Source organism: Indicator indicator, chromosome 22, assembly GCF_027791375.1.
Source record: "Indicator indicator isolate 239-I01 chromosome 22, UM_Iind_1.1, whole genome shotgun sequence".
NCBI lineage: Eukaryota > Metazoa > Chordata > Aves > Piciformes > Indicatoridae > Indicator > Indicator indicator.
This window is the reverse complement of record NC_072031.1, coordinates 2,762,705-2,789,875: the sequence shown is the minus strand read 5'-3', so window position 1 is coordinate 2,789,875 and position 27,171 is coordinate 2,762,705. Positions and strand designations below refer to the sequence as shown.

Genomic DNA, 27,171 nt, shown 5'->3' with positions numbered 1-27,171 from the left:
GTGAAGAACTGCAGAAAAGTACTTTATATTTACATGGCCTGTACCAAATGCTCTCTTAAAATTTTAGCAAAGACTTTAACATCAATCAGTGCTCCAGAAAGAATGAAAAAGTTCTATCCATCTATTCTGCTCAGCACTACTTTTCCTTACTTTTTCAACCATGTCAGCCTAACAAGGCAGTGAATCAGCCTCAGGCATTTCTCAGCTTGAGACCTGTAGTGTATGAAGAGCAAGAGGTGAAGACTTTAATCTACCTCTCCTACCAGTCAACTTTGCAGAGGTTTAACCACTTGTTTTAAATGAAAAACAGCGCCAGTTTCATCCACTGACTGAGTCCCAAGAAGTCTATACTAGACTTGGACCTATTCCAAACAGAGTAGTAGGTAAATAATATAGAAGTTTAATACAGGCTGTTCACATCATCATTGGGGTCATTTAATCTCAGTTTAGATTCTCATTAGACCTGCTCCTCTCTGCCATCCTGTATTTCTCACCTCCCACTCTACTTGCTTGCACATACTATGGTAAGTGTCCTCTTTTGAGCTAGCTGGGCTAGCCAAGAAAAACTACTGTTCCTGTTGCTTAATGCAACCCACCATCCTGTCTACGAGGATTGAGACTGTAAGAGTGCCCTTGAAGCAAAGTCATACAGATGAGGTCACCTTTATCATCTACTTCAAGTGGACAGTATGTCACTTACCCTGTAACAAATCATAACTGTGCAATGGAAATGAGACACTTTTATTAAACTAAGCACTTTAGCATCACCACTGACCTTGATACTATGGAAAGGGTTTTTTTATCACATCTACTTTATTCTTCCCTGATCTGTTTTAGAGGCAGGCTGTTAATACAACCTTTGTTCACTGTTTGGGGATTCAGATCAGACTATTCTTGAAGACTCCTAGAATTCTCATTCATATACTTCGGACCTTATGACTTTTTAAAAATGCCTGAATAATTGATGTCTGGATAACACCAGAGAAGGGAGGTTTAAGTGTTGGTGAATGTCTGTATGTTTTTCCCCACAACACATGCACCACTAGCTCTGTGGAAGACAGAGACTGCAGCCTTTCAGAGACCTAATGCCATGCACGGCTGGAAATTGCAGAGGCTGGGCAAACAGCAGCTGAAAGACACATGCAGGGAGCTTCCTGCCTGCATATGGATGGAGAGGAGAGCCTTAGAGCTGAAGGGACAACACACTTCATGACCTACAAAAGGCTGTGCAAAGTACTACAATGCAGGAAGGCACTTCAGGACTGCATGGCAAAGCAACACGAGAAGGCTCATCCTCTAAGTGTCTCAGTGGGTAAGATGGAAAATAAAAGCCTCATGTTTTAATGTGATTTCTTTATTTGAAAACCTGCTTTGCTGGTTTTTTTTCTTAATAGGTCTTAGAGACGAAAGTTAATGCATCCTGCAAGTCAGGGTACTGAGACACTATGGGGGAATTTCTCTCAAGTTCTTTTTTTTTTTTTTTTTATATACATCTTCAGCACTCAAAAATATTTCTGTTCTGGTTGGATTGGTTCCTCCCTGGTTTTACTGCACTGCCTTCATGCTGACCTTTTTTCCCTTGTGTCCCCACCAGGCCTGTCACTTTGATTGTTTATCAGCACCTGTTCTATCTGCTCAATACACTCTTATTAGCTATACCTCTTCTTGTGCTTGGCATGCTATATAAATACTTGCTTGACTAAGATTAAGTAATACAAACATCTTTTTTTTTTTTCACCTTGTGTTTCCTACAGCAATTTCCAGTAAATCAAATTATGCTTCTCTGAGCCTTATGCAGTTTTATGTATGTAGTCACGTCAGAATTCAAACCAGTGCTCTGTAAATCAATTTCCAGAGTGCACAACTTTCAGAGAGGAGAAAAGAGACCAGCTGTTGCTTTTTACTTTTAATTTTTTTTTTTTTTTTACATCTGGTATCTTTCTTGTGTATCTGAGCGATGTGAGGCTAAGGCAACTTTTAGAGTACGTTTAAATATAATATTTGAGCAGAGATGTCCCATGGTGCCTTTATCCCATTGCTTTGTGGATGTCATTGAGGCCTTATTACTAGCTGTGAAAAGTGACACATAAGAACAGCATTGATCTTTGGGTGTTTTAGAGTGATGGAGATCAAGCCCAGAGGAGAATGTTATGAAATGTTATTATTTAATACAGCAACAACAAGGTCATTTCCAAGTGTCATTAGGTAAGATTAGAAGTAGAGTGCCTAAACTAGGAGCTTTTCTTTCATATACCTGAGGTAACACTTCATATGTTCAGAGCACTGGTTTAATTGTTTTGCATACTTTACAGCTACTAGTTCCCTATCCAAAGGAATGATAGATTAAAAAACAGATATTTCTTTTTTTTTTACTCTAGACGAGAGCTTTCCAAAGGATGATATGTGACTAATCTCTTTATCGAGTGCTTTGTACTGCTTTTCAAGCAGGAAAGTATTTAGGAAATCTTAACTACAAAGCTTATCTAAACCAGCCTCTTGAGATCCCTCTTCAGTATGGATTTTATTCATGGTATCACCAAGCATAAGCATGGATAATCAAAGCTTTCCCACAGCCTATATTCTGATATAGGGGAAACAGGAAAACTTGGGACTTACGAGTTCACCCCAGGCCAAAGGAGGAAGCCTAGGTATTGTGTGCCAAAATACAGAAACACACAAATACAGTAAGGAAGAATGCCAGGGGTTTTTTTCAGCATGCTTTGAACCTTCCTTGTATGCTTCGCTTATAGCTTGTATGAAAGCTAGACCTTCTAAAGACAACAAAATACTAAATTTTGGTATACATATTCAAAGCAACTACCTGAGACCCCGTGGGGCATACTACTGTAGGTTGGCAATGTTCTTAACTCATCCAGTATGAAACACACAGGACTTACTGGCATATTTTCTACTTTTTTTTTCTAATGGGACAAGCAGCTACTCCATAAAGCATTTAACTTCCCAGCACTTTCCCTTTGTACATAGTTAAGCATTTAAACCTGAATGTGGTAGAGAAAAGCACATACTTGGATTTGTGCCAGTGCTTTTAACACTGCTCAAATAGTCATCTCCTTTTCTGTACCAGAAAGCTAGATATTAGTATTTCTTCATTTTTCCACAGCATGTTCTATCAATCTTTACCTAAAAGTGTTCTTAGGTGTCCTTGGCAGTGTACTTCCTGAGTGACCCTGGAGGAAGGCTGCTCTGGTATCACAGTGGAACAAAACCTAAGACTAAAACACTTGACATTGTGGAAAAGTTTATAAAGTATCCAAAGGAAAAATGAACACTAACCTTGGATTCTTTTGTGTTTGTGTGAGCATCACTGTAGGGATATTGTTATTCTACATACATTTAGAAATTAATAGTGCTGTGTATGTGTAGACAGAAGATGCTTCCCTGTGAAATGGTAACTGAATTTTTTTGTTACTGCAATTTGCTAGAGTAAAATTGCTAGAATTTATTACCGTGAGGTCACAAAATATAGTCTAGCCAGCTGCCTCAAAAGAAGATACTACTTATACTATAACCTCAACAACTATTTCCCCATCAAAAGAAATTACAAGAAGACTGGAAATAAAACCCAAAGTTGGCTGTGATAACCTGTACTGGGTACTTCAAGTATGCTTCTCCTGTAATTCCCCCTTTGTGCCATGTGTACATTCCATGGGTTTCTTTGGCAGATCAGGTAATACTAAGAGCTGGGATGTTGTGATACATGCCCTGTATTCTCTCCTCACAGATAAATTGTGTCTGGTAAGTCCTTTTTTTTAATTCACTAGAGGCTGTGGCTGTTCAAAAAATGGATGTGTACAACTACATGATTAAATCTGAGAAGCAATGGTCAAACTTCAGACCAATCAGCCAAAACCTGAGCAGCAAACTTGAGCACTGTAATATTGTACAGTCCCTTTCAGCTTGTCTCTTTTGAGCCACAGGGGAAGTAACTGTGTTAATCTTTTTAACAGTTCAAAAGAACAATAAATTTCAGAATCCAATTAGCTTTACTGGAATGATAAACAGTAAATTGGTTTTCTTTTTATTCCTTCAGTCAATAAAAAAAAAAAAAAAAAGTGATATTTCCTGGGGAAAGATTGTGTATGACATCAGGTGTGTTGACAGTACTTGTTCTGTGGCAGCAATTAATTACAGTCATTGGTGCACACTTATGCTGGCTGACTTTTATTTCCCTGCAGTCATATGGGTAAACTGTGGGAGTCCCTTCCTTCCTCGGTTTACTTGTAATTTACTTTTAGTAACTCAATCATCTCCTTCACAAATACAAACAGAGCAGGGGAAATGAAATAAAATAAACATTGGGGGAAATTCGTGAATTAATTTTGTAAGAAGACTCTTAAAAAAAAAAGAAAGGTTTTAAAGAACATCTTAAAAAGTATACATGCTTACTGAAGTTAGAGTCTAAAATACCTACTTTGAAGAGAAAAGCACTGGACCTATGAGAAGAACAGGGCTTTCACATCCAAACAGAAACAAAGGCCAGAGAGAAGGTACATGTTTTGCTGATAGCAGGCGTGTTTGTAATAGGATTAATGACATGCTGTTTCCTACTCTGAGTGCTGATGTTCAGTAAACCATTTCGAATGACTGACCACAAAGTGCCAAACCACTTTCTCTTGCTTCCACTTGCTCCTTTCCAGTATTAACACAATTACCATAGTATTTCCACAGAAACCTTGCTGGACTTAGCTCTCGATCACTAAGCATACTGGCCTGTGACCTCCACTGCACCACTCCAGTACAAGTTCAGAACAACTGAGAAGGAACTCTACTAATGATGCATTTTACCTGCAAAGAGTCCCAGGAAGTGATGCTGGTGATTTCCAAGAGCACAATGCCCTCTGAATCCTTCAGCAGAATAGGGAAGCAGTTGCTTACACATGCTCTGCTGTGCTCAGGCTGGAGGACTGCTAATTTTGCTGCATCACACTCTGTGGACTAATGATTGGCTACAACTTTGGGAGCATTTTCTGAGTTACCTCTGATATTCTAAGCAGCAGACTGATGTTAACAGATCTAACCAGCACCTAGTCTGTCTATGCAAAGGGAATCACTCCTTCTCCACTAAGGCTAGATTAAAGTTTTGAATCTTTTATGCTGAAAATCCTACCTTAACTTTCAGAGTCTTGTGTTCTTTTCAGAGACCCCAGTAAACTGTAAATTAATCTATACCACTGGCTTTTTCCTTTCATTGCAAACCTTTCTTAATGAATACTTGATGTTTTGATGAACTCTACTTTTTTAGTTTTCTGACTTTGCAGGAATTAATTTTTCCTCAGCATGAGAAAAAATGCCTGAATAGATTATGCTGATGTGGAAATTAAACCTCCATGTAGAGCTTATTTATTCTTGAGATAAAGTTTTCTATCATCACAGTCTGGCCACAGAAGGATCAGGGCTTGGTTGACTAATTTTTGTTAAGAGTAAAGTTAAACTGGACAGATTCTACATGGACCTCCTCATATCTTACTGGCTAAAACAAATTATCTGTTTCTGAAAATAAGCATGTGTCCAGAACTTTGTGGGTCCTGGGATTAGGACAAGAAGTCTCCAGGACACAGATCATATTGTGCAAGTGTTTTGTACAATACCTGATTAACAGCTTGGACTCAGCTGGGTTAAATGTTCCTTCAGTTTTACACCCTTTGCTTTCCCTTGATTTCAACTGGCAGAGGACAATGGCTGGTCATTACAGTGGTGTGATGTTTAAATGTATGAATGGCTCTGGTTTAGAGTTATGAGAGCTGATAAAACATCTGCTCAATACATGGTGTTTGTGGGGCTAAGGAAAACTTTCAAGTAACTGCAAATACAGCTGGAAAAAATAGGCAAGCTTGGGGTCCTAGTTAAGCCTCACGCTTCCAAATCTTGTTCATTTTTTCTTATTGAATCAAACAAAACATTTCCCCTTGCTTCACAAACCTCATATGGTTTCTATCACCAGACTATCACAATTACAACAAAGTAACAGCTGCTTAGTTTGTAGAACCACACAGTCACTTCATCTATTACAAATGCAACTTGGAGATGTAAGAAAAAAAGGGCAAAAGCTCAGAATAATGTTACAGTCCCAGCAGCACACACCTTTCAATGCTTTTACAGAACAAAATGTGGTCTGTAGTGCTGATGATTACTGTGTTTAAATAAACTCCCTCTCAAGGAGTATGTTGCTTTTAACTGGTTCTACTGCTGAAACCCTAATGGTTCATGATAGCTTGTTGCCATGGATGGGTAATGATGTCACATATTCTGCACGTGTCCATGCCAGAAAACAAAACAAGAATGATTTTTATGTTTTTATTTTTTTTAACCATTAGGAGTTACTTAGCAATTCCCTGGAAGGCCTCAAGTGAATTACAAGAAAACAAGATGCCCTATTGACCCTACTTGCACTGTATCTTTATGGCAGTGAAGTGATGCAGTAAAACTCCATAGTAAATGCTCTGTGGATTTAAACCCAAAGTTGTGTTACTGCAATTTACCTTGTTATCCCACAGATTTCAGTGGGCTGAAGGTCAGCATGAGGCTAGGTGAAGTGTGGCTTAGGGGCTCACACATGAGCATGTGTACTCTTGGAAACTACCCGTCCTTCCCGATTTTTTGCAAGAGATGTACTGCTTGCGTCCTTCTCTCCATTAGGGATGGTTCCCAAGCAGGGTACAGACATCAGGCAGCAATTGCCATGCTACTGCCTTCTCTCACATCACTTTTCAAATTAGGTAGGATTCATTCTTTTGAGGTCAGCATCTGGAAGGCAAAGAGCAAGAGGAAATCTCTTGTAAATACTGACAGTAACAGAAGGGCTGTAAGAACACCAGCACTATCACTGTTCCCTGGACCTTGGCTTCTGCTTCTTCCCCTCAAGGACAGTGGTGTTTGGAATGAGAAAGCTTTTGTCCTGCTGAGGTGAGACCATCTGAGTTTCAAAGCTACCCCAGCTGTCAGGCAACCCTTTCCCTGCATTTCCTAACAGACGTCTCTTCACAGGATGGCAAGGGCTGCCCTACCGCGCCACCTCCCCACACACTCATTGACAGACCTCCGAGGGGAGAGCAGGGCCAGCGATCGGGTCTGACGGCAGGGCAGGAAAGCGAAACGAGTGTGGCCTCTCGGGACCGAAGCAGCTCCCGCTCGCGCCCCGGTGCCGGAGCCGAGGTGCTTCGGCGGGACGTGGAGCTGCCCGCTCCGCCCGGCGGCAGGCGAAGAGTGGACGGACGCGAGGCTGGCTGCTCCGCCCGGCGGCAGGCGAAGAGCAGAGGGACGCGAGGCTGGCTGCTCCGCCCGGCGGCAGGCGAAGAGCGGACGGACGCAGCCCTTCCCGCCCGCGGCCGGGGCGGGGCTCCGGGCGGGCTACCTGCGGCGGGCCCCGCTGGCCCGGCGAGGTACGACGGTCGGGTCTGGCTGAGGCAGGGCAGTGGCGGCCGGCAGCATGAAGCTTAACTTGGGCGTCCTCTCCTTCTTCGTGGCCTTGGTGGGAGTATCAAGCTTCGTCTTCCTCGTGGTGGCCATCGCGACGGACTTCTGGTACATCATCGATGCGTCCAAGCTGGAGTCGTCCCGCAACCGCACGGATGCCCTCAGTTCGCACTCGGGTTTGTGGCGGACCTGCCGCGGTGAGTGGCGTGGGATGGACGGGTAGCCGGCCTCGGGCCACGCGTGTCCGCCACGGCGGCTGTGGGCTTGTCCGGCTACATGGGGCAGCTCCGCTTGAGGCGGTAGCTGATCCCCGGGGACCGGAGCAGGCAGCTGCCGTGGCTTCTCGTTTTGACTTGTTCAGGGAACCAACTCGTTACCTCTGCATGCCCTTTTCCTTCCCATCGGCAATTTTTTGCCGAATGTCTCTTGTATTACTTTCCAAAGGAGACGTGGGGATAGCGAATTTTCTGCTGCTGTAACCTAATTTTACATTAACTTTTAATCTAAGCTAATTTAATAAACGTTAACCATTTAGAAGGAAAAAGATGGCTTTTCATTTGAGTCAGGGGGAATTAAGGGGCAAACGTTCTGGGTTAAAGCTATTAAAATGATAAATAATAATATAAAGAATATAAATGTCAATAACATTAATGAATATATACTTTTTTATACCTAAAGAGATAATATTTCTATAAATCATATAAATGTTGTTACTTTGAAATGTGTATCTATGATTAACTGGATCTCATGCAAACTAAAGGTAAGTGACTGAAAACCCAGTAATTACACTGTGCTTGGTGTTTGACAGTTCAGGGTTTTAATGAAGTCTCACATGGCTATTACAGGATTTTCCCCATTTACTTTAATTTGTATGCCAGGCCCCTTGCTTTTGGTTTTGGTGTCACTATTAAAAGCAAGAAGTCATGCCTATCATAGGTAAGAAAGGATGTTACATCCAGTGGAGCAGGGAAGAAGGAGCAGGTTGAGTGAATTCTCTCTTTGCTGTACCCTGAGCCCCACTGAAATGAGCAGATGCTTCCCTCTTGACTTCAGTGGTCAGGCCTCATGGGAGCAGAAGTTGGCTGATGCTACGTAGTGAAATACCCTCCTTTAATTCCCTACCTAGGAATGACTGGTTTTGAAGCAGATAATACTATATGAATTGTAAGTGCACACAATAGAAGAGGCTATATCGTGATACAGTATTACAGTGTGGATTTTGCTTATTGTTTTTTTCTCTTCTCTGTTAGAGAGGAGTGAATGCTACCCTTTGATAAACCCCTTCTGGCATGAGAATGCAAACATCACTGAATCACACAGACAACTTTTGTGTGAGTAACTTTCGTATTATTTCTATCCTTCCATCCACCTTTTCCTCCCTCCCTGGCCGCTAGCAATGCCCTGTTTCTGATTCAGGGGGGGACCTCTGAGATTGTTTTAACTCTGCTTCTGTAGAATATCTGTCACTGGATGTGTTCTTTAGTGGGATTACTGTTGAAATAGCCATCTATTTGATGTCAAGTCCAGCTCATTTACAGGAACAAGATGTTTCTGCCTGAAATGACTCAGGTAGGTACACAATTATTAAAAATGAAAGGCAAACATACTCAAAATCCCCTCATCCTCATCACTGAAAATGTTTAAGCACACATTTAAACTAGTCTTTGAGACAAGTTATTGTCTACCCTTTCAGATGTGGGAATTTAAGAAAATAAACCAATGAGTAAAAGCAGTCTTTGAAGAACACTGTGTTCAAAAAGATTAAGTTTCTAACTGCATTGGTGAGAATGTTTTCAGGAAGTCCAAACTAAACGTTTTCGAATACTTTTTAGGCTTCTTCTAACATATGATTTATCTTCTTCGCATCATATTCTGCACAGTCCTTTGCTCATACATGCTTGTTTGTGGGCTTGCTTGTTTGGTTGGTTTTTACTTACTCACTTCTCCTCTCTGACTCTGGCTGTTCTCCCATTGCAAGCAGAATATATGCATCTGTCGTGTGTCTTAAAATGGTACTCTTTTCCTCAAAACCATCCATTTCCCTGAGCAATCCTCCAGAGAGGCTTAGAGTGTTTTTAATCTCTTGGTGCAGCATCTCATGATAGAGCTGAAAGTGCAGGAAACATGGCAGAGCAAGCCTATGAGGTACTGATGCTAATGTAGCTGTCTTGCAACAGTACCTGGAAAGCTGAAGTTGTAGTGAGATCCTAGTGGGCTAATGCAACAGCTCTGCAAACATATTGACAGGTTCAAGACTAAGCAGCACATTGTCTCTCTGGGTTTTCATATTGAAAGGTGCCATTTCTTTAATCTTCCTTACTTAAGAGAGAGGGCCTTAGCTGCCTAATATTGGTGAAAACTGTGCAAAACAATTTTCTACTGGATCACTTAAGCCTTTTACAGGGTTCAAAGTTAACTGAACCTTACCAGAACAAACCTTACCTGACTGTAGGCACCTCAGCTGTTATGTTTGGGGAGTCTAAAATTTCAGGATCTAATGGCTAGCATTTCAAAAGTTGAGTTTCTGTTTTCAGAAGCTGTAGTTTTTTGCAGACAAGGAGATTTTAGACTACAGATCTTCAACGTAAAGCTGAATTCTGCAAAAATAAAGGCCAAGACTATAGAGATCTCTTTTGGTTATAAAACTGATGTTGGCTTGGGAACAAAGGACAGCTCTTTGGTAGTCCTGAAGTATAAGAAAATAGTGAATATGAGTGAAAATTAGATTCATAGATCTGTTTACAGGCTCTTCAGAGCCTCAGAGAATTTTTTTATCCCTCACTCTCATATCAGTCCTATTTTTAGTTTCCTGGACAAAGAATTCAGGTCTACAAAGACACTTGCAGGATTTATTATAAGTAGGCATAGGCAGCCTAAAAAAAGATACTATCACTGAAAGAACCTAGTAGGTTTGATTAGAATGCCCTACAGTGTGAACTTTTTCATATTTTATCTCTTCAGCTTCGATGCAGTTGCAGTGTGGTGAGGCTACAGACCCACAACAATAGCAGCTGAACATAGGAAGAGCCGTGTCAGTACTTCTTACTTCTAGGAATTACAGATATCTCTAAGGGACATCTAGGTTTGATAAATACTGAGATACTATCTTCTACTTCAGCCTTACACTTCTTTCTTAAGTATTTTCTGATTTTGGTCACTGAATCATATTCACACAGATAAGGGCAAATCTTCATTTACAGCACATTTTAACTAGAATTCTAGAGGACATTTCTGGCATCATGGATTCCAGTGTAGTTCCAGTATTTACTTCATGGGTTGCTACATGGGGCTAACAGCAGGCTATTTGCACAGCTCTAATCAATTATGTAAAAAAAAAAGTAATCTTTTTTCTCAGTGTGTGCCTGTGCAGGAGGTGTCTATGAGGCACATTCCCATGGAATTAATCTCAGTCTGTCTAGCTGTAGACCCATATTTCTCTCTGTTCAATTGGCAAATGGAATTTCAGGAGCTCTGGCAACATCAACTTCAGTTACTCGATCCCAGTTACTTCTGAAAAGATTTAGAAGGGCTGCCTCCTAATGCAGGCACTTAGGTAATACATGAGAAATCCCATCCCCCATTCTTCAGTTCTCATACTTTTCCTAGCATGTCTTCTTCACTAGACCCAAGTGCAGAGAAGATGTGAGAAAATCTATACCTGATTGCAGAGAGCTGGCTCTCAGTGCAAACAGGAGTGCTGGTCACTACCAGAAGACAAACGCTTCATTAGAGCCTTTACATTCCCTCCCTCCACATTTCCAGTCTCTCTCCTGTTCATCCCCAGCAGATTGTTTTTAGGTTTATAGCATACTTCCCGCTGAGCTCCTGGCAAATTAAAACTGGAATACAAGTTAAAGTTCTGTGCTGCCATCAATATTACTTAGCAAATCAACCTAGGCCTTGTTTAGCCTGAGAGTATGATGTATTTTCACATCACAAGAGTACTTGAGCAATTTCTCTAATGGATTAGACACAAGCTTTCCATTTTATTACCACTCCATCCAGCTGAATGTATGGTGTGTACCCACTCTCCCTTCAAACCAACAATATATAAAATATTTGCCTGCCACACATTACCTTATGGCATGGTTGTTTTATTTTTTTAAAACACCAGTCACTGTCTAAAGAAATATACCACTAGACTACCTGCCACTAGCTTTCCTGATACTGGAGATGTACATTTTCCTCTGTTCCATATAGGATTAAACTGAAAGTGTCACTTTTTGCAGTTTAGACAGTTGTTAGGGCCTCTTAGACCTAAAGGATTAAAGATAGTCCCCTAAAAGGCACCTTTAAAACTGAAATCTGTCAGCAAATACATCCTAGATAATGTGTCTTGCCATGCCAGCTATGGGAGACAAGCAGGAAGAGCTGAAACCATCTCTCCCAAATGGCAGGAGACTGCATCAAGAGTTCTGAGCAGCTTTGGCGTTTTCCAGTAGAAGAAACATAACAGTCAGAATCACAACCAAACGTTGAGGATCACATACAGAGAGAAGCTGGTTCACAGAAGCAATGGCAATAAGTTTACCAAAATATTTTCCCCAAGAATTGCAGCTTTGTAAAATAAAACCTTTCAAAAAACCCCAAACCAACCAAAACCCAAGTTACATTAGGGTAAGGTTACTATTGGCTCTTTTGGTAATATAAATACTTTTCATTTACCCCAGTTATATAATGATCCATAAATACCAGTATAGATTTAGGTAAAGACAGCACCAGTGTAATAATCCCTGCAAAATGAACACATTTGCAATGATTTCTAATCAAAATCAGTTTGGACTCTGGACTTGGTTCGAGTGCTTCTTGCAGGACAGAGGAGCTGTCAAAAGAAGAAAGTAATGTCTTTGTTGGGTGCTAATGTAAGAACTTTGCTATGTGCTTGACGTTTTAGGAATTCAAGTAACCTGTTTGTGTGTGTCTCAGTTATGGCTGGATAGTGACCTCTGCTTCATAACACAACAATTGCTTCCATCTGCATTCTTCTGAGCTAAATGCCTTACGATTTGCTGATCTTAGAAAACAGTGCCTAAGGGATTTTTCAAAACATGGTGAAATTTCTTAAAATGCTGAGATTATTTTTGTGTGTCCTCTTGTAATTTAACACTAAATTCCTACAAAGCTTTTTGTTTTCATTTTTCTTTTTGGCTTTGGGCACATCAAAGCAACTTCTACAATGTGTTATTTGGCCAAAACGTAAGAAGCCATCCTGGTCCAAAGATGCAAACAGATGTGAAGCTACAAACCATGTAATTCCTCTTGAATTTTAGCTTTGCACCCCAAACTAGTCCAGGGTCTCACCTACACTGCAGAGCTGGGGATAGCGTTATGAAAAGGAACATGAGAGGAATTAGTGTTACTTCTTCATGACTGCCTGGTTTGTCTCTGACACACAAACCAGCTCCACTGGTTACCTACAAGGCATGATTAAGCCTCTGAGAATCCTGACTTTTTCTTAGTGGCATGAACATTGTGGCCAGTGATTGATTTCCTGTTACAATTCACTTTCTAGGGCTCTCCTCTATTCTTGAGCCATCCAGAGATGATCGGTTAATGGATGTGGTTTCCACTTGTATATGTCTGGAAGTAAATGTTTTTTCCTCTTATAAACCCCAGACTGGAGTGTGCAGCTGCTTAAATTATTCTCCCCAGGGTATTTATTTTTAATTTCTATTTTAGACATCAATATAGCTGGAACCACGAGGCTACAAGCAACTTGGTGGTTCCTGTAGGGAAGCAATCTTTGCAGTAGGGGCAAGCTGCTGATGCTTCAGTTGTTGTAATGTAACAGCTGTATTGTTTTCTTCTTCAACAAAAGCAATTTAATAGAGCAGTTGAACTAGACTGGATTTCCTTAAAGTGTGTGGCCCCTGTGACAGTCACTAACCAGGTACTTTCACACTTCTCCCCAGTCTTGAAGGGCCTGCTTTCATTTTTACTGAGTTAACATCTTTTTAATGTTAGACTCTCAGAATGCCTTACTCTTTGATTGCCATTGCACTTTTCCCAGGGGATTTACAGTTCTTCACTGTTTTTCCTTTTGGTTTTAAGTTATCAGAATGAATCAGCTAGGGCTGGAATACCTGTCAAAGAGCCAGTTCAGAGGCCAAGTGAAGTGAGACCCAAATGATGAGCTAGAAATTCTGACTTAATCAATATGGTAGGTGTAGACCTAAACAGGTCTGCTTTGTTTCTGTTCAGCAGTGCAGGGGTCCTTCAGAGGGGTTCCAGTGAACATTTGGCTCAGTACTTAGAATAGGTACAACAATAAATATCTACAGAAATGTGAGATAACACTGCTATTGTAGCAACAGAGTGTGAACCACAGTGCATCCCTTGTGTTTATCATTCTGCCTATTCTTTGTTTTGAAGGGATTTGTCAGTGCCCACCTCTACCAAGTGTAGCACTATTTTATTTCTGCTATCTGCATTTTGTCTTCCAGTTGTCTGAGAAGAGCACAAAGCCAAAACATGTTAAACAAAGTCCAGAGCTTAGCTAATTATGCCAGGGTACCCTAAGCCAATGAGCTCTCCTCCATCATCATTTTTTCTCTACTCAACGGGAGGGAGTCCAGGCCTTTGTATTCCTGGGGTGCAAGCACAGAAGCCTTACAGACACAGGCAGAGGTTCTTTTCTATTGCTCATTAAGTTGTTTCTTCCCTTCCTTGCAAGCAGGTCAGGCTTTCTCAGTGAATGACTTCTTGGCTTTGCCAAGCCAGTAAGAGTAGCTCCACTTGTTTTAGCTACTGCCAGCATTCTGTTTCAGCTGGAGGATTTTTCTTTCTAATTGGCTGGTTAGTTACTGCTGGGGAAGATAAAAAGTCCTTATAATAAAGCTGCCTCCATTTGCAGTATTTCTGATGAGGTGACTATTACAGATTTCTAGAGACATTTGCTATTATAAGCTGTGCAAACTAATCCAAAGTTAGTTTGAAATAGTTAAGTTCCACCATGTTAACAAGAGATGATTAACAAAACTGATAGACTGCAGTTGGTTACTTTTGATGCTATTCAGTTTTTCTCGTTCATTCCACAGATTCCTGTTACAAGCAACTCATCAACAACTGTGTTGGTTGGTAATTTAGAGATGTCTGTCAAATTCACAGATCTGGACACGCACTGCAGGTGTCATTCTTACAGACAGGTGGTCAGACCTTTAGTGAAACAGCTCTGAAACAGCAACTGAAGTATTGTTTTGCTTTAAAAAAAGGGAAATATTTTTTAAATGTCCATCAGTTTGTTTTGGTATTTTCAAGATTAAACTAGTGGATCTCTCCTGCTGGACTGACAGGCATTGAGAAGTAGATGTGGGAAACAGAGTTCTGTTTTACAGGAAAGTGCATGGACCTCTTCTTGTGCCAAATGCTTAGGGGTGGGTTGTTTTTTTTTAATATTTCAATAAATTTCATAAAAATAAAGACAGTTCTATGTATAATAGATAATCCATAAATATGTATTTCAACACAACTTTAAACCCACTAAAATGACTGCAAAATCAATGATTTAACTTCTTTCACAGATGATGATTGAAGACAGAAACATAGTAAAGATATTTCAAGTCATGTCCTTCTGTAAACCAATTCTGTCCCTCTAATCAAGGAATATAATGGTATAATATCATATGCCAGACAGCATGAATTCAGATTCCTGAGTGGTTGCCATGGCAGCACTTTAGAATAAGTTTCCTAGGCAGTTACAGGTTTGACAGAAGAAGGACAAATGGGTATTAGGTATTGAACTAGAGCACTAGAGGTGATAAAAGTCCTGTTTAATCAAATACAATCCATCAAATATTGGATTTCAAAAAAGCTGCAGGTGATTCATGAGAAATGTGATCCCAGTGGTGTGTAGGAAAAAGTAAGGCTCTGTCACAGTGGGATTTGTGGGTTTCAGCTGGGATATCCCTCAGACCTCTATTTTCACTGAAGAGGGCATAAAGATGAGAGTTATTCAGATGCTGCATGCAACTGTCACAGATCATTAATCTGTGACACTCCCCAGGAGAATGCTCCACTGTGGCTTAGTTTTCCTTGTGCTTCAAAAGGTTGCATTCAGAGCCTCATTTTCATCTGCTCTTCTCCTGGCTAAGGTTACAGTCCTAGTTGCAGTAGGAAATCACACCATGAATGGGAAGTCAAAGAAATAGGAATTGCTAGTGCCACTGTCTTGAGGTATAGTTTGTTAGCAGCACTTTGACTAGTGAGGAACACCTGGAGAATCACACAGCAGCCCCAGCGAGGAGCTAGTTTGTGTTTCTTCCCTCCCTGCAGAGCCAGGTCTGAGGACAGAGTTACACTACTCTTGCATTCATACTTTTAAAACGTTAATTAGGCCAGATTTTATCACCCCAAGGCCTTTTCAGGGTATCAGAATCCCATGCAGGCCTTTCCAAACCATCCAAGCTTCTATAACTGAAGAGAGAGAGATACTTATACTGTTGGGTCTTATGTTTGTAATGATATGAGGAGGATAAACTGGATCCTTCGCCAGTGGCATGGGGAGCAACCTCCAACTCAGTAAGCAGTTACAGTGCCTTAAAAAAATGGATCAGCTGATCACACACTGTGATCTCCCTTCCCTTGGTAACCAGCTGATAACGTATTACTGTTCCTCTGTGAAATTAAATGAGACACTGAAGCCTAGGGGCCTCTAAATCCATTTCCTAAAGTTTTTCTTTCTCAGTAACTCAGCATTTCACTCTGTTATGAAATAAATTGATACTGGAAGCTGTAATTTTTTTTTTTTGTTATTATTCTAGAAAAGGTTGGATTCAATGTTGTGGATAGATTGCATGAGAGGAAGCAATGACACAAAGATGGTTTATGATGGAAAAAACAGTGTGATATAAAAAATACATAGCAACCCTCTGTTTACACAGCTATTAAAACGTTACAGGGATCAAGAAAGGCTAATGTAAAACGTTTAAGCATGGGAGGAAACAAGCAGGATAGGTTAATGTACTTAGCAAAGCTGCTGTAAAAAACAATGACAGGCACAGAATCAGAGCTGGATGGGAAAATCTACCTCCAACTGATGGTCAGCTGCAACAGAGAAAAAGGTCAACAATTTGCTAGATCAGTTCAGCAGAGGACATGTGACAGAAAAGAAAGTATTTAACCAAAGCATCTGCTGGATCTCATCACCCAAACAGAAAAATGCCACTCACTGTGATCTGTATGATTCAGATAACCAGGGCTGCTTTTTATTAAGATTGCCAGTGACTGTCTGATATGCAGTGCATCAGCTGTTACCCAGCTAGGCTTAATATCTGGGAACTGTTTAATGCTTAAGTGTATCCTTGTAGACATATCCTTTATATCTGTGGTCTTTGAAACACAGGCTGTAATCCTCTGCAGGGCTTACTCTGGATGTAACCTTTTTCTCCATACCATATATCTGTCCTGCCAACTTCAAATGAAAACCCAAGAGATTGTCCAACTCCTTGTTTGTGAAACACAAAAGAAAGCTTTGATCCCCACCAGGAGCTCTGCACTCAATAATTATTAGTACATGGCACCATAACAAATATGAGAATATTAACATTCTTTGTTTTTCTTCAGACATGCATGGAACATTTGTCATCCTGATGCCTCTCAGCCTGATACTGATGATTTTTGGAGGAATGACTGGATTCATCAGTATACTTGCCAGAGCCTACCTACTGCTTCTAATGACAGGACTGCTTTTTCTTTTTGGAGGTATTATACCAGACACCTAGCTTAACCTTTTTAAATAATAGGAGATTGTACCTGGGAAGCATCACTTTGTCTTCCAGGGGAGAAAAAACTAAACAAAAGTTTGGTTTCAGAATAATGCTGGTGCTCATTCACTTGCTGTCTGCTCAGCTCCTGACAGGATTCTGGAAGAGAAAGCTGCCACTTAGAGCCAGGAAAGGCAAATAATCACAGACAACCATACATCCTTGTGGAGTGAGTCACACTGAGCACAATGTGTTTGCTGTGCCCATTAACACAAGAGATTTAATACCTTCTCAGCACAGTGCCCATGGTCTTTACAGACAGGGCAATGGAGTAATGGAGAAGTGACTTTGGAATTAGTAATGCAGAGGGTTTGGTAGCCTTGCACAGACCTTACAACTATTAAGACAACTGGCATTCTGTCAAAGGCTTTGCAATGGGATCCTGGAAAGGGTCTTACTAAGCGTTCTAGGTGAGCTTCATTGCTACTTTTGAACTACAATGTGGTCTCCAAACTTTGGGTCACAAAAGGAAACCCCAAAGAGTTATTTTAGTTGGAGTGCAATGTTTCAGTTGGAAGCAAATGTGTTTAAGAAAATCACTTACGAATTAAAACGAAAACATTCTGTCAAAGTAAGAAAACTGGGTTTAAGTCCATCTCCATTAAATCCTTCTCCAAACAGATTTTCATCACTATCTCAAAACGTAACTTGAAATAGAAATTTTCTCCAACAGAGAAGGGGATCCTCAGTATTGATCCTCATCAGCTGATTGCGCAGTCCTGTTTCTAAGAGAATGTTAAGAGACTGATGGAAGAAAAATGCTGCTCTCTAAGTCTTGACTGACCTTTTTTAGTCTGAAGTGCTCTTACAAAGACCAACCACCCCCATTATGCTTCTGCAAAAGAGAAGTTCTGTTTCCTTAGAACATCAGAAAGCCGTATTCACTAAAAAGGCTTAAGCAATTTGAAAACTACTCCATATAGTAAGTAAAAGATGAAAAGCTGTGAAGTGCAAAGCATGATTATCTTGCTAAGGACTGGAGTACTGTGCCTTTCTAAGACACTTGGAGTTGCAAAGAGTGAAAGGAGACACAAAGACACCATTAGAAGAGGGGTGCTTAAAAATATGTTCTGAAGATGCAACTAGTGCTGTTTCCCAGGACAGCATGAAGAGACTGCAGGGCGGCCTTCGGTGTGGGACCAGGCCCTCCTCCCTCACAGGTGGAACTGTTCAGTTGTTTCACCTGAGGCTTGATGTGGGTAAAGGGCATGCAGAGTCTTACAGGCTAGTCCAGTTCACAAAGTTCAGTACTGACTAGATAGTTCTGTCTCAGCAGAAAACTGAGGTTTTTGGAAAACTAACAGAATTGATCTGTTCCATGTCCCAGGGCATCCTATATGCTTCCCCATTTGTTTGAAATATGGCCACATTTAAAGAGGATCCCAGAACTCAGCATACCTTGTTGAAAATGCCAGCAAAACAGTCATTGCCATTTCTGGTGACAAAAGCTATAAAACGTTTGGGTTTTTTTTCTCCCTTTCAGAGGACTAGAGTAAGGTACAAGCATCATAGCATGGATGAAATCAGGAACAGGAGTATGAGTTTTGGCTGTTGGATAACCAATACTCATCTGTCTTGGTTTGCTTCTACTCAAACTCGTCTCTGGCAAAAATGCAGACTTGTCTGGAATTATCTTTTTTAACAGAAGCCAGACCAAAGATTTTCTCCCTCAGAATTGGATAAGATGCTACCTTGCCCTACAAATGTTCCAGTATCTACTTTCCCTGGACTCCAATCCTTTAATCCAGGGCCTTTTTATCACATCTTTCCTGCCACTGATCCAGTGAAGTTACGACTTTAGTTAGTAGGTGTCCTTTGAAGTGACACAGATGCCAGACCCAGGATGTTTGCTAGCTTCTGTGTAATCCTTTCATTCCGAAAACATTTGGCTTCTTGATCGGGTACTTCATTTTTAAGGATGTCTTTGGCTCAATTATTTGGAAGTGATGAATAGTCATGACACCACAACACTTGGTGGGAGGTAACAGTAAGACCAGCACATTTAGTAACAATAGTAAAAATTAGAGAACAGGCTAAATTCAGATCACTGACCTGACATGCAAGAATCTCTGTCTCAGTGGGCTTTCTTGCATAGAGGTAGAAAATTGTGTGTGTTGCATAGCACTGAAAAATCACCACTGAAAACAGAGCTGTGCATGCACTAGATACCTGTAAAAGATAGATAGGACTAGATTTTTATAATGGGAAGCTTGCTTTTGTACATTTTGATCCAGTATTTAACAGCGAGAACACATTAAACTCCCTGGACAGAAATAACCTAACCTTTACTTCCCTCTCACCCTTCCCCTCCAAAAACAGCCTCACCTAGATGTCAAAGATAAACAGAGGCTAGCTGGTAACTTGGCCTGGGTATGAAGGTGGGAAGGAGTGGCAAAGAAGCCCTAATTGATATCCAGTTCATTATTTTTCGTTTCTGCAGTGGATTGCAACTAGCTGAATACGTTTCTCTTTCTCAGCTCTTGTAACACTTGCTGGGATCAGTGTCTATATTGCATACTCAGCTGCTGCCTTTGAAGAAGCTGTCTGCCTCCTGAGGAGTAAGGATCTGCTGGTGGAAATCGACATCAGGTTCGGCTGGTCGCTGGCACTGGTCTGGATCTCCTTTGTGGCAGAGGTGCTCACCGGGGCTGCGTTTCTGCTGGCAGCCAGGACTGTGGGTGTGAAGCGTCAGCACGAGCAGGCGTTATGAGCAGCAGGTATCACTGCTACACCAGAGCCCTGCAGAGCCTGGGCAGGCTTGGTCCATCTGGTCACCATGGCTAACAGAAGTGGCAAGGCCATGACTGACCGTCTTGTCAGCTGCCCTAAACCCTTTTCCTGGCAGCTGGCTGTAAAACACAAAGATGCTGATAAATCAGTGAAACATTTCAAGTGTTGTCAATAAGAAAACCTTTGTGATTTTAGAAGAAAGTGCATTGTAGTGTTAGTGTTTTGGAAATCATTTCAGCTGGCACCTTAAAAGGCATCTCCGTTCATTGCTTACAACAAGGCAAATTTCTTGCTTTCTTTTCTCCTTTCTGCTGTCCCAGCAGAATGCCACAGAGTACCTAGCAGGCTGCTATACATGGCCCATTTAGCTTTTGGTTTCTCCTCTGAGACTCCTAAGAAGTATGCCTAGGATTCCAGTAGAGCTGCTCTGAGATGGCTCCTTTGTGGAAGGTAGGATGATCTTCTTGCTGCCTTTAGAGGACCATGGAGACATATGGTGTCTGTACACCTGAGCCCAAGGAGAGAGAATGAGGTGTTCACTGCTCAGTTAAATGTTGCACACTTAATGTGGGTTTGTTGCACAAACTAAAATTGTTCCAGATTAGTAAGAACCTCGGAACCCTGATGATAACTCCCAGCACTAGGGCATGACTAGGACATCTTGTGAGGTGAATATTCGTCTTTACTCTGGTGTACAACATCCATATTTGTAGGAGCTTTCTTTTCCCTCGTCTCCCCAGAAAGGCAGTCCTCTCTCCTATACCACAATCACACAATTTGTCAGAACACACAAAAATAGAGTGATTTTAGGAACCAGAAAACCCCAGAAGCCTAATTCATGTCTGGTGCATGTATTGTCTAAAAAGAGACACAGCATCATGTTGTCTTTCCCCAAATCATTACTTCTAGGGTAGAAACAATGAAATTACTTTATTTCTAAAAACAAGCTTTTATGCTGTGGTAAAATGGAAGGCTGTAAGGCCTAGATACTGTGAATGATTTGGTATTAGTCATCTAGCAGATGGTAGTGACTGTGATGGTGAAGTTCTGAAGTGCAGTGGTGAGTGTACTGCAGAAGATACAGCAGCTTTTCCAGAAAGATGTTTTCACTAGCTACTGTAGCCAGCCTATCAGGCACTCAAGCTATATGTTTACCTCTTTCAGCTTCTTAGTAGCTGGAATTTTAAGTTCTGTAATGCAGAAGATTTATCTGATACATTTCCCAGTTTTTGCTTAGCAGTTTTGATGATACTTCCTTCACCTGAAATTTGTGCACATGGTTTGTGTTTGAATACATTTAACTTGTGCTGAAAATTGCTGAGTAAAACAGAAAACACAGGATTCCTGAATTTCATCTTAGGTGCCAAGCAGTCTAGTTGTTTTTGTTTCTTAGCTTTTCCTCTGGTTGATAACATTGAAGAGAAAGTTTACTTTGGTGGCCACTGAAGTTAATGAAGAAATTTTGTCCTGACTGCTGTGGCTTTGAATAAAGAGTTCCATGCTTTAACAGCTCCACTACATTTCTGTTAGATGGCGTGGTTCTGGAGGACTTCAGCATACTGCAGTTCAAGACTGACTCAGGGGCAGTGTCAGCAAGGCACACTGTGCCATTGGGCAAGTCCCTTGTACTTTCTCCAGGAGTGCAAAGGGCATCATTTACCTACCTCTGTTCAATACCAGAACAATTTTGTCATTGTGTCTTGTGTTACAGATGGCGCATTTACTCTTACTGAGCTCAGCTCTAATTTTGGTCTCACAGTACCAATTACTTTACAAGAAATAGTGACAGGGAGCTTCTGAGAGTTTGCAGTCTGTGGAGATAGAAGGAAACCTTATTACTACCTTGCTGTGAATGGAGGACTGAAGCAGAAAAACTGCCCAAGGTCACATAAACCCAGAGTTTCTGAATCCCAGTCTAAGACCTTAGTTGGCAGACCTTGCTTGTTATCAGAATGAAAGGAGGGTAGAAATCCTGAATAGACTGAGCAGTAGAAATTCTGTGAATAGCCAGGACAACTTCGTAGTTCTTACTTGCTCCCACATAATTTTTCACGTATTTTCCATGTTGCCTTGTGCTGAGACTGTGTAACTGAGTCATTTTACAAGTTAAAGCATACCAAACCAGCTCTGTAAGAAGAGTGAGTCAAAAATCCTTCGTAGCCAAAATCCCACATGCTTTTGTGAATGATGTCAAATGTAAGATTTCTGTGTTTTGGTTCTGGTGAAGCTATTTATAATACAGTTTTTGTATGACATTACTCAGACATTGCTGTAAGCTGTAACAGTAAAATATAATCTGAGTTATTTTTTGAATATTTATTACAGGTGTTATTTTACAGTAGTTTTTGGACGTTGTAAAATTCAATTAAATGACATCTCAGAGCTGGGAATTATTTACCAAAACATGGAAGAACTAAGATGTCAGATATCTGTTTTTCTTTCATTTTTCCTGCAGATCTGTTCTACAGTTTATATGATGCTTTTGAAATGCCTGTGTCACAAGTGGTAGGTATTTATAAGGTCCTTGTACAGATACAATATGAAACACTCAGATGACCAAATCTAACCAGAAAGCCAGTGAATCTGTTACTGAATAAGAGCAATTCTCATTTCCATGGTTTTCCGAAATTTCTCATTCTGCCTTCTTGCAATATCTGGCATAATGGTAATAAAGAGTATCTTCTCATGAATATTTGTAGAACCCCTGAATTTATCTGGAATTCCTTCCGAATACAGAAAAGATAGTTCGGAATAGTCAAATAAGCTTTGAGTATTTTGGATAGTTATGCTAGAAAGAGAAAACTTCCTGGAAGGAACTTTGTAATTTGACACAAGTGGCATTATCAGCTTCTTCCTTGTACTGAAACTGCTTATTTACAGTTCTTTGGTTCTTACATTCCCCAAAATGTATTGCTGAGATGAGGACTCTGCCTGTTCCCATTGCTTTCTGGTGAGTAGCAAACTCCTAGGTGCATTTAAAGTGAAGAAAAATAGATGTATTGAGCAGGGCCAGTGTGTTTAAGTGGTCAGAGTGCACAGAGCTACCTGCCAGTTCTAATCACTAATTCAAAGGCTTCCTCAAGGCCCTCAGACTTCTCTCTTGCTTTTTGTCAGCCCTGTCACTGTCACAATCTTTGGATGCACACTAGCAGTGGCAGTACATACTGCAAGGTCACATCCCACTTCAGTGTTCATATAACTAGTAATGGTAGTTTGAATTCTCAAACTGAGAGATCTTTTGCTTTGTGGACTGGTCTGCACAGAAGCAGCGGTCTCTGCTGACATCTCATGGCTACACGAAGCACTTGCCTGCATTTGGAACGAAAGCAACTCTGCTGTGAGGAGAGACTGAGGGAGCTGGGATTGTTCAGCCTAGAGAAAACTCCAGGGGGACCTTATAGCTGCCTTCTAATACCTGAAGGGATGCTACAGGAAGGCTGCAGAGGGACTTTCCACAAGGGTGTCTAGCAGTAGGACAAGGGAGAATGGTTTGAAGCTGAGGGAGATAGGCTTTCCAAAGATCCAGCCTAAACCTATTCTTCAGTACAAGGGTGGGGAGACTGGAATAGGCTGCCTGGGGAGGTTGTAGATACCTCCTCCCTAGGGCTGTTCAAGGCCAGATTGGATGAGGCCTTGAACAGCCAAGTCTAGTTGAGAGGTGTCCCTGCCCATAGTGGAAAGGTTGGAGTAGATGATCTCTAATGTCCCTTCTAACCTGAGCCATTCTATGGTTTCCATACATGCTATTTTTGGTATGGTTTGAAGAGCAGAGAAGACTTGGCAAGTTCACTATGCTCAAGCTCCTGTATTTTATAGCCCAGAGAATCTCATCTAGGAGCTGCTGAATCCTAGCCAGTAACTTCTCTCAGCCACTGGCCATCTTAAGTTAAAATGTCAGATGATGAGAATGTACTGAATACCTTCTTTTTTAAATTAAACAAAACATAAATCACAAAACATTCTTAAAGGTTTTTACTGCTTCTGTTCTTAGGAGATGGCTGCTATCATCCCTTGATGGCTAACTTTTGATTAGATCAACCAGTACTGTTTTCTGTTTATGTTTGCAGCATAAATGTCAAAACCATTAAGCTAAAACTAATGCAATTGAACATCTGATGTTGCAAATAATAATAAAAAAAATACCTTTATACAAAGGCTTATTTCCAGAATATGACAGACTTGAACCAAGAACTGAATAACAGAATGGGACAGACATTAGGATCCATCCAGAAACTGTAAGAGGGGTTCTGCAGGAAACAGCAGGCCACATTTTTCCTGTGGCTCTTAATGTCTTTACCTTTTATCAATAAAAATATTTTTTTCTAACAAAGTCAGGAAGGTCTCTCAGTAGGAGCTGAGGAATTACAGTGAAATTCACCAAGACATTGCTGAATTTTGAAACTGTGCAACAGCTGTCGAAGTAGCAGAGACCAGCTTTAACCTCTCACGTTTGTTAGATTCAGTCTTCTTGTCCACTCCACATCTACCAACATACCCCTGCATAAACTACTCAGATACATCTGTAATTCTTCCCAGCCAAACTGCTAGGGTAGAGCATCTTCTGTAAAAAAAACATTCTTAGCTGTGGTGCTGGATCAAGTTACTAGACTTACATGTTGGATGAACACTATTTGTGGGTAGTTCCTTAGTCCCTGAACAGATGAACAGCAGCTGGCTAACACTCTGCAGGTATGTAGAGACAGGTATTAGAGGGAAAGGAAGAGGGATGCAGTGTCATACCCCACTGTAACTAAGGTGACACTGATAGAGTGAAATCTCGTTACATGTGACCTAGTTTCTCAGTCTGTTATCTAAGAAACTCCATCTTTGTGATCACACAGGAACCTTTCAGGTTCCATCACCATTGAGGAGAATGCACTAAAGTTATACTTGCAAAACTGTCAGAAAGGAAGGGCTGTGGGACTGCAAGTAGGAAAGTTATCATCAGTTAATGGGTTACTGCTTCCCAGCTGAGCTGTCACAGCTGAGTGTATTTATACCATCAGGTCATCACTCACCACTCTTGAGAATTAAAAAGCATTTATTTAAGAATACCACCTCTACAGCCTGTCTCATCCACATGATGGTTTAAGCTATTTGGTTTACTATTTTATTTGGAGCAGACTAGAGCTGACAAGCGAAGTATTAAAAAGTAGCATCTTAGTCCTTGTGATAGTCTGCTTACACCACTCATTTCAAAGCTAGCTGAAAGACCCCTTGGCTGGCATTGGATGCAAGCAGTTATCTGAAGAGCTTTTGGCTCATTATTTTACCATTTCCATTTTTGCCAAGGACAAGGCAAACACTTGTCATGGAAGGCTGGGATTCTCTCAGTGTAATGCTCCCTGGGTGTTGAAAAGAATTTGCCTGCCAATAGCTGAACAGCCTTTGCTAATGGCTTATGCTTCTGGACAACACATCTGGCTGCTGGAGGAGCTAACATATTTCTCCATCCAACCTGGCCTTCTCAAATATTTATAGGCTAATGGATGCAATGCCTGCAGCATACAGAGAGGCTGAGCTGCATTGCACTGTGAAGGAGCCTCTATTTCCGCAGCCTTTTGGATCTGGCTGCATCAGCACTGTGAAAGCCCTTTAGCATCATAAACCTCTTATTGCCACAGCTCCCACTTGATTAGTATTGTACAGTGAAGCATTTAATTATGCAAAAAAAATTAAAATTCTGTCAGGCAAAATCCATAGAAGGAACAAACTTTGTGGGACTTATTATTACAAGTCTTTTGAGTTGTCTGCTTTTCTGTTTATAAATAGAACATTAGAGGCATGGCAACAGCTGTCACCAGCAGACCTGGAACCTGTACCTCCTTCCTTTCTGTGGCAAACTCCACATACAATAGCACCTTGGTTTAGTCCAGGGCTCTTCTGATAAAATGGAAAAGTTCTGCATAAGTAACTTAAGACTGGGATGCAGTGAAGAGACAGAGTCCTGTTTACTACAGTGAGCAGCATAAGAATGTACATATTTCTTTCTCAAAACTCAGGAATAATAGAGGATTTTATGAAAAAGAAGAAAGAAATAACTACAGGGTACTTTCTCAACCAACAGAAATCAAGACATTCACCAGCCTACCTTTTAGATTCAGACCTACTGGATGACTTCAGTCACTATTTAAGCTGCTACTATAATTTGTGCAAACACCGAAGTGACTTACTACTGTGAGCCACATTTTGCTGAACAGGTGACAATTAAACTCCCCCTACTCTTGTGTCAGTCAGTCTCCCAATAACATGCATCAACAAGACGCTGATGTCATCTTGATGTACTTGGCACACAGCAGCAAGGAGGGTTTGAACCAGCTGCATCTTGCTGTCCTGCACTGAAATGCAAACAAGCAGAGGAAACATCAGCAGTGTCCATGTCCTTAAAGAGAATTGTACTGCCTGACTTTTGTGGCTGGCCACAGATGAACCTAGAAGCAGAAGTTGCTTTTAATCATCCAGCTTAATAGGGAAATCTTTGCTGAATGGGCTGATTAACAAAAGGGCATTGTACAGTGTCTTTTTTTTCCCTTCCTCGCTTGCTTGTCACACTAGCATGCAGAGACACATGACTAACTCTATGCAGGGAGCACTGCTGGGTTGGCTTCCTCTTGAAAGGAAGAATTGTTATTCCCACCTGGAAGCCTCTGGCTCACTAGCGGGTGGCCAGGAAGTCATCATATCAGCAATGCAAATGACAAAAAAATGACACTTCCCATACAGATACCCAACAGAAGATACCCACACTCCTGTTCCTAAGCCCCTCCTGGGCACACACCTGCCCTTCAGAGTTAGTCCTGGGCGTATTTTCCTGCTCTCCTGTTCACCAGAAAGACTTTTTACACCTCCTTGGCAGTAATAGCAGTGCATCAGGACCCTCTGTCACCATAACAACTGGAACATCTGTCTTATAATTCAAACTACCCTCTAACTTGAAGGGCCTCTTCCTACACACCATCTAGAGCTCATCAATCCTTACCTGAGCAATTCTGCATTCTCACTGGAGTAGTAACTCACACACCCACTCTTTCTAAAGCTGCTTCTCTACCATTTTATTTCCAAAAGCCTGGTCAAGCTTATACTCACCCATTTGGGAAGAGGATTGAATCTGATACAGGTAAGCCTTAGTCTTTTCAAAGTCCAGCTAACCCAATGACCAACCCCAGTGTCTTGGGTGGGTGTGCCTGTATGAACGCTTGTCCCAAGAAGCTGGGAAAAGAATCTCACAGAGAGCAAACCACTCACA

The 27,171-nt window shown here is 41.1% G+C and overlaps 1 protein-coding gene across 2 annotated transcripts; it reads left to right on the top strand.

Annotated features, from left to right (window-relative positions):
• Positions 1-7,444: 7,444 nt before the first annotated feature.
• On the top strand, positions 7,445-19,905 carry TMEM114 (transmembrane protein 114). 2 transcript variants are annotated; one of them, XM_054391242.1, is made up of 4 exons: positions 7,445-7,631; positions 8,685-8,765; positions 16,996-17,133; positions 19,673-19,905. In XM_054391242.1, exons 1-4 carry the CDS (start codon positions 7,448-7,450, stop codon positions 19,903-19,905), a joined length of 636 nt encoding a protein of 211 aa, XP_054247217.1. In that variant the 5' UTR covers positions 7,445-7,447. The 2 variants fall into 2 exon arrangements, with proteins under 2 accessions (XP_054247217.1, XP_054247216.1); XM_054391241.1 differs by lacking the exon at positions 16,996-17,133 and having other exon boundaries at positions 7,448-7,631.
• Positions 19,906-27,171: the final 7,266 nt, after the last annotated feature.

Coding starts and splice junctions, on each gene's coding strand:
- TMEM114 (XM_054391242.1), top strand. CDS start 7,448: ATGAAGCTTAACTTGGGCGTCCTCTCCTTCTTCGTGGCCTTGGTGGGA. Junction 8,766..16,995: donor ATCACACAGACAACTTTTGT/GTGAGTAACTTT, acceptor GTTTTTCTTCAG/ACATGCATGGAACATTTGTC. Junction 17,134..19,672: donor ACTGCTTTTTCTTTTTGGAG/GTATTATACCAG, acceptor TCTCTTTCTCAG/CTCTTGTAACACTTGCTGGG.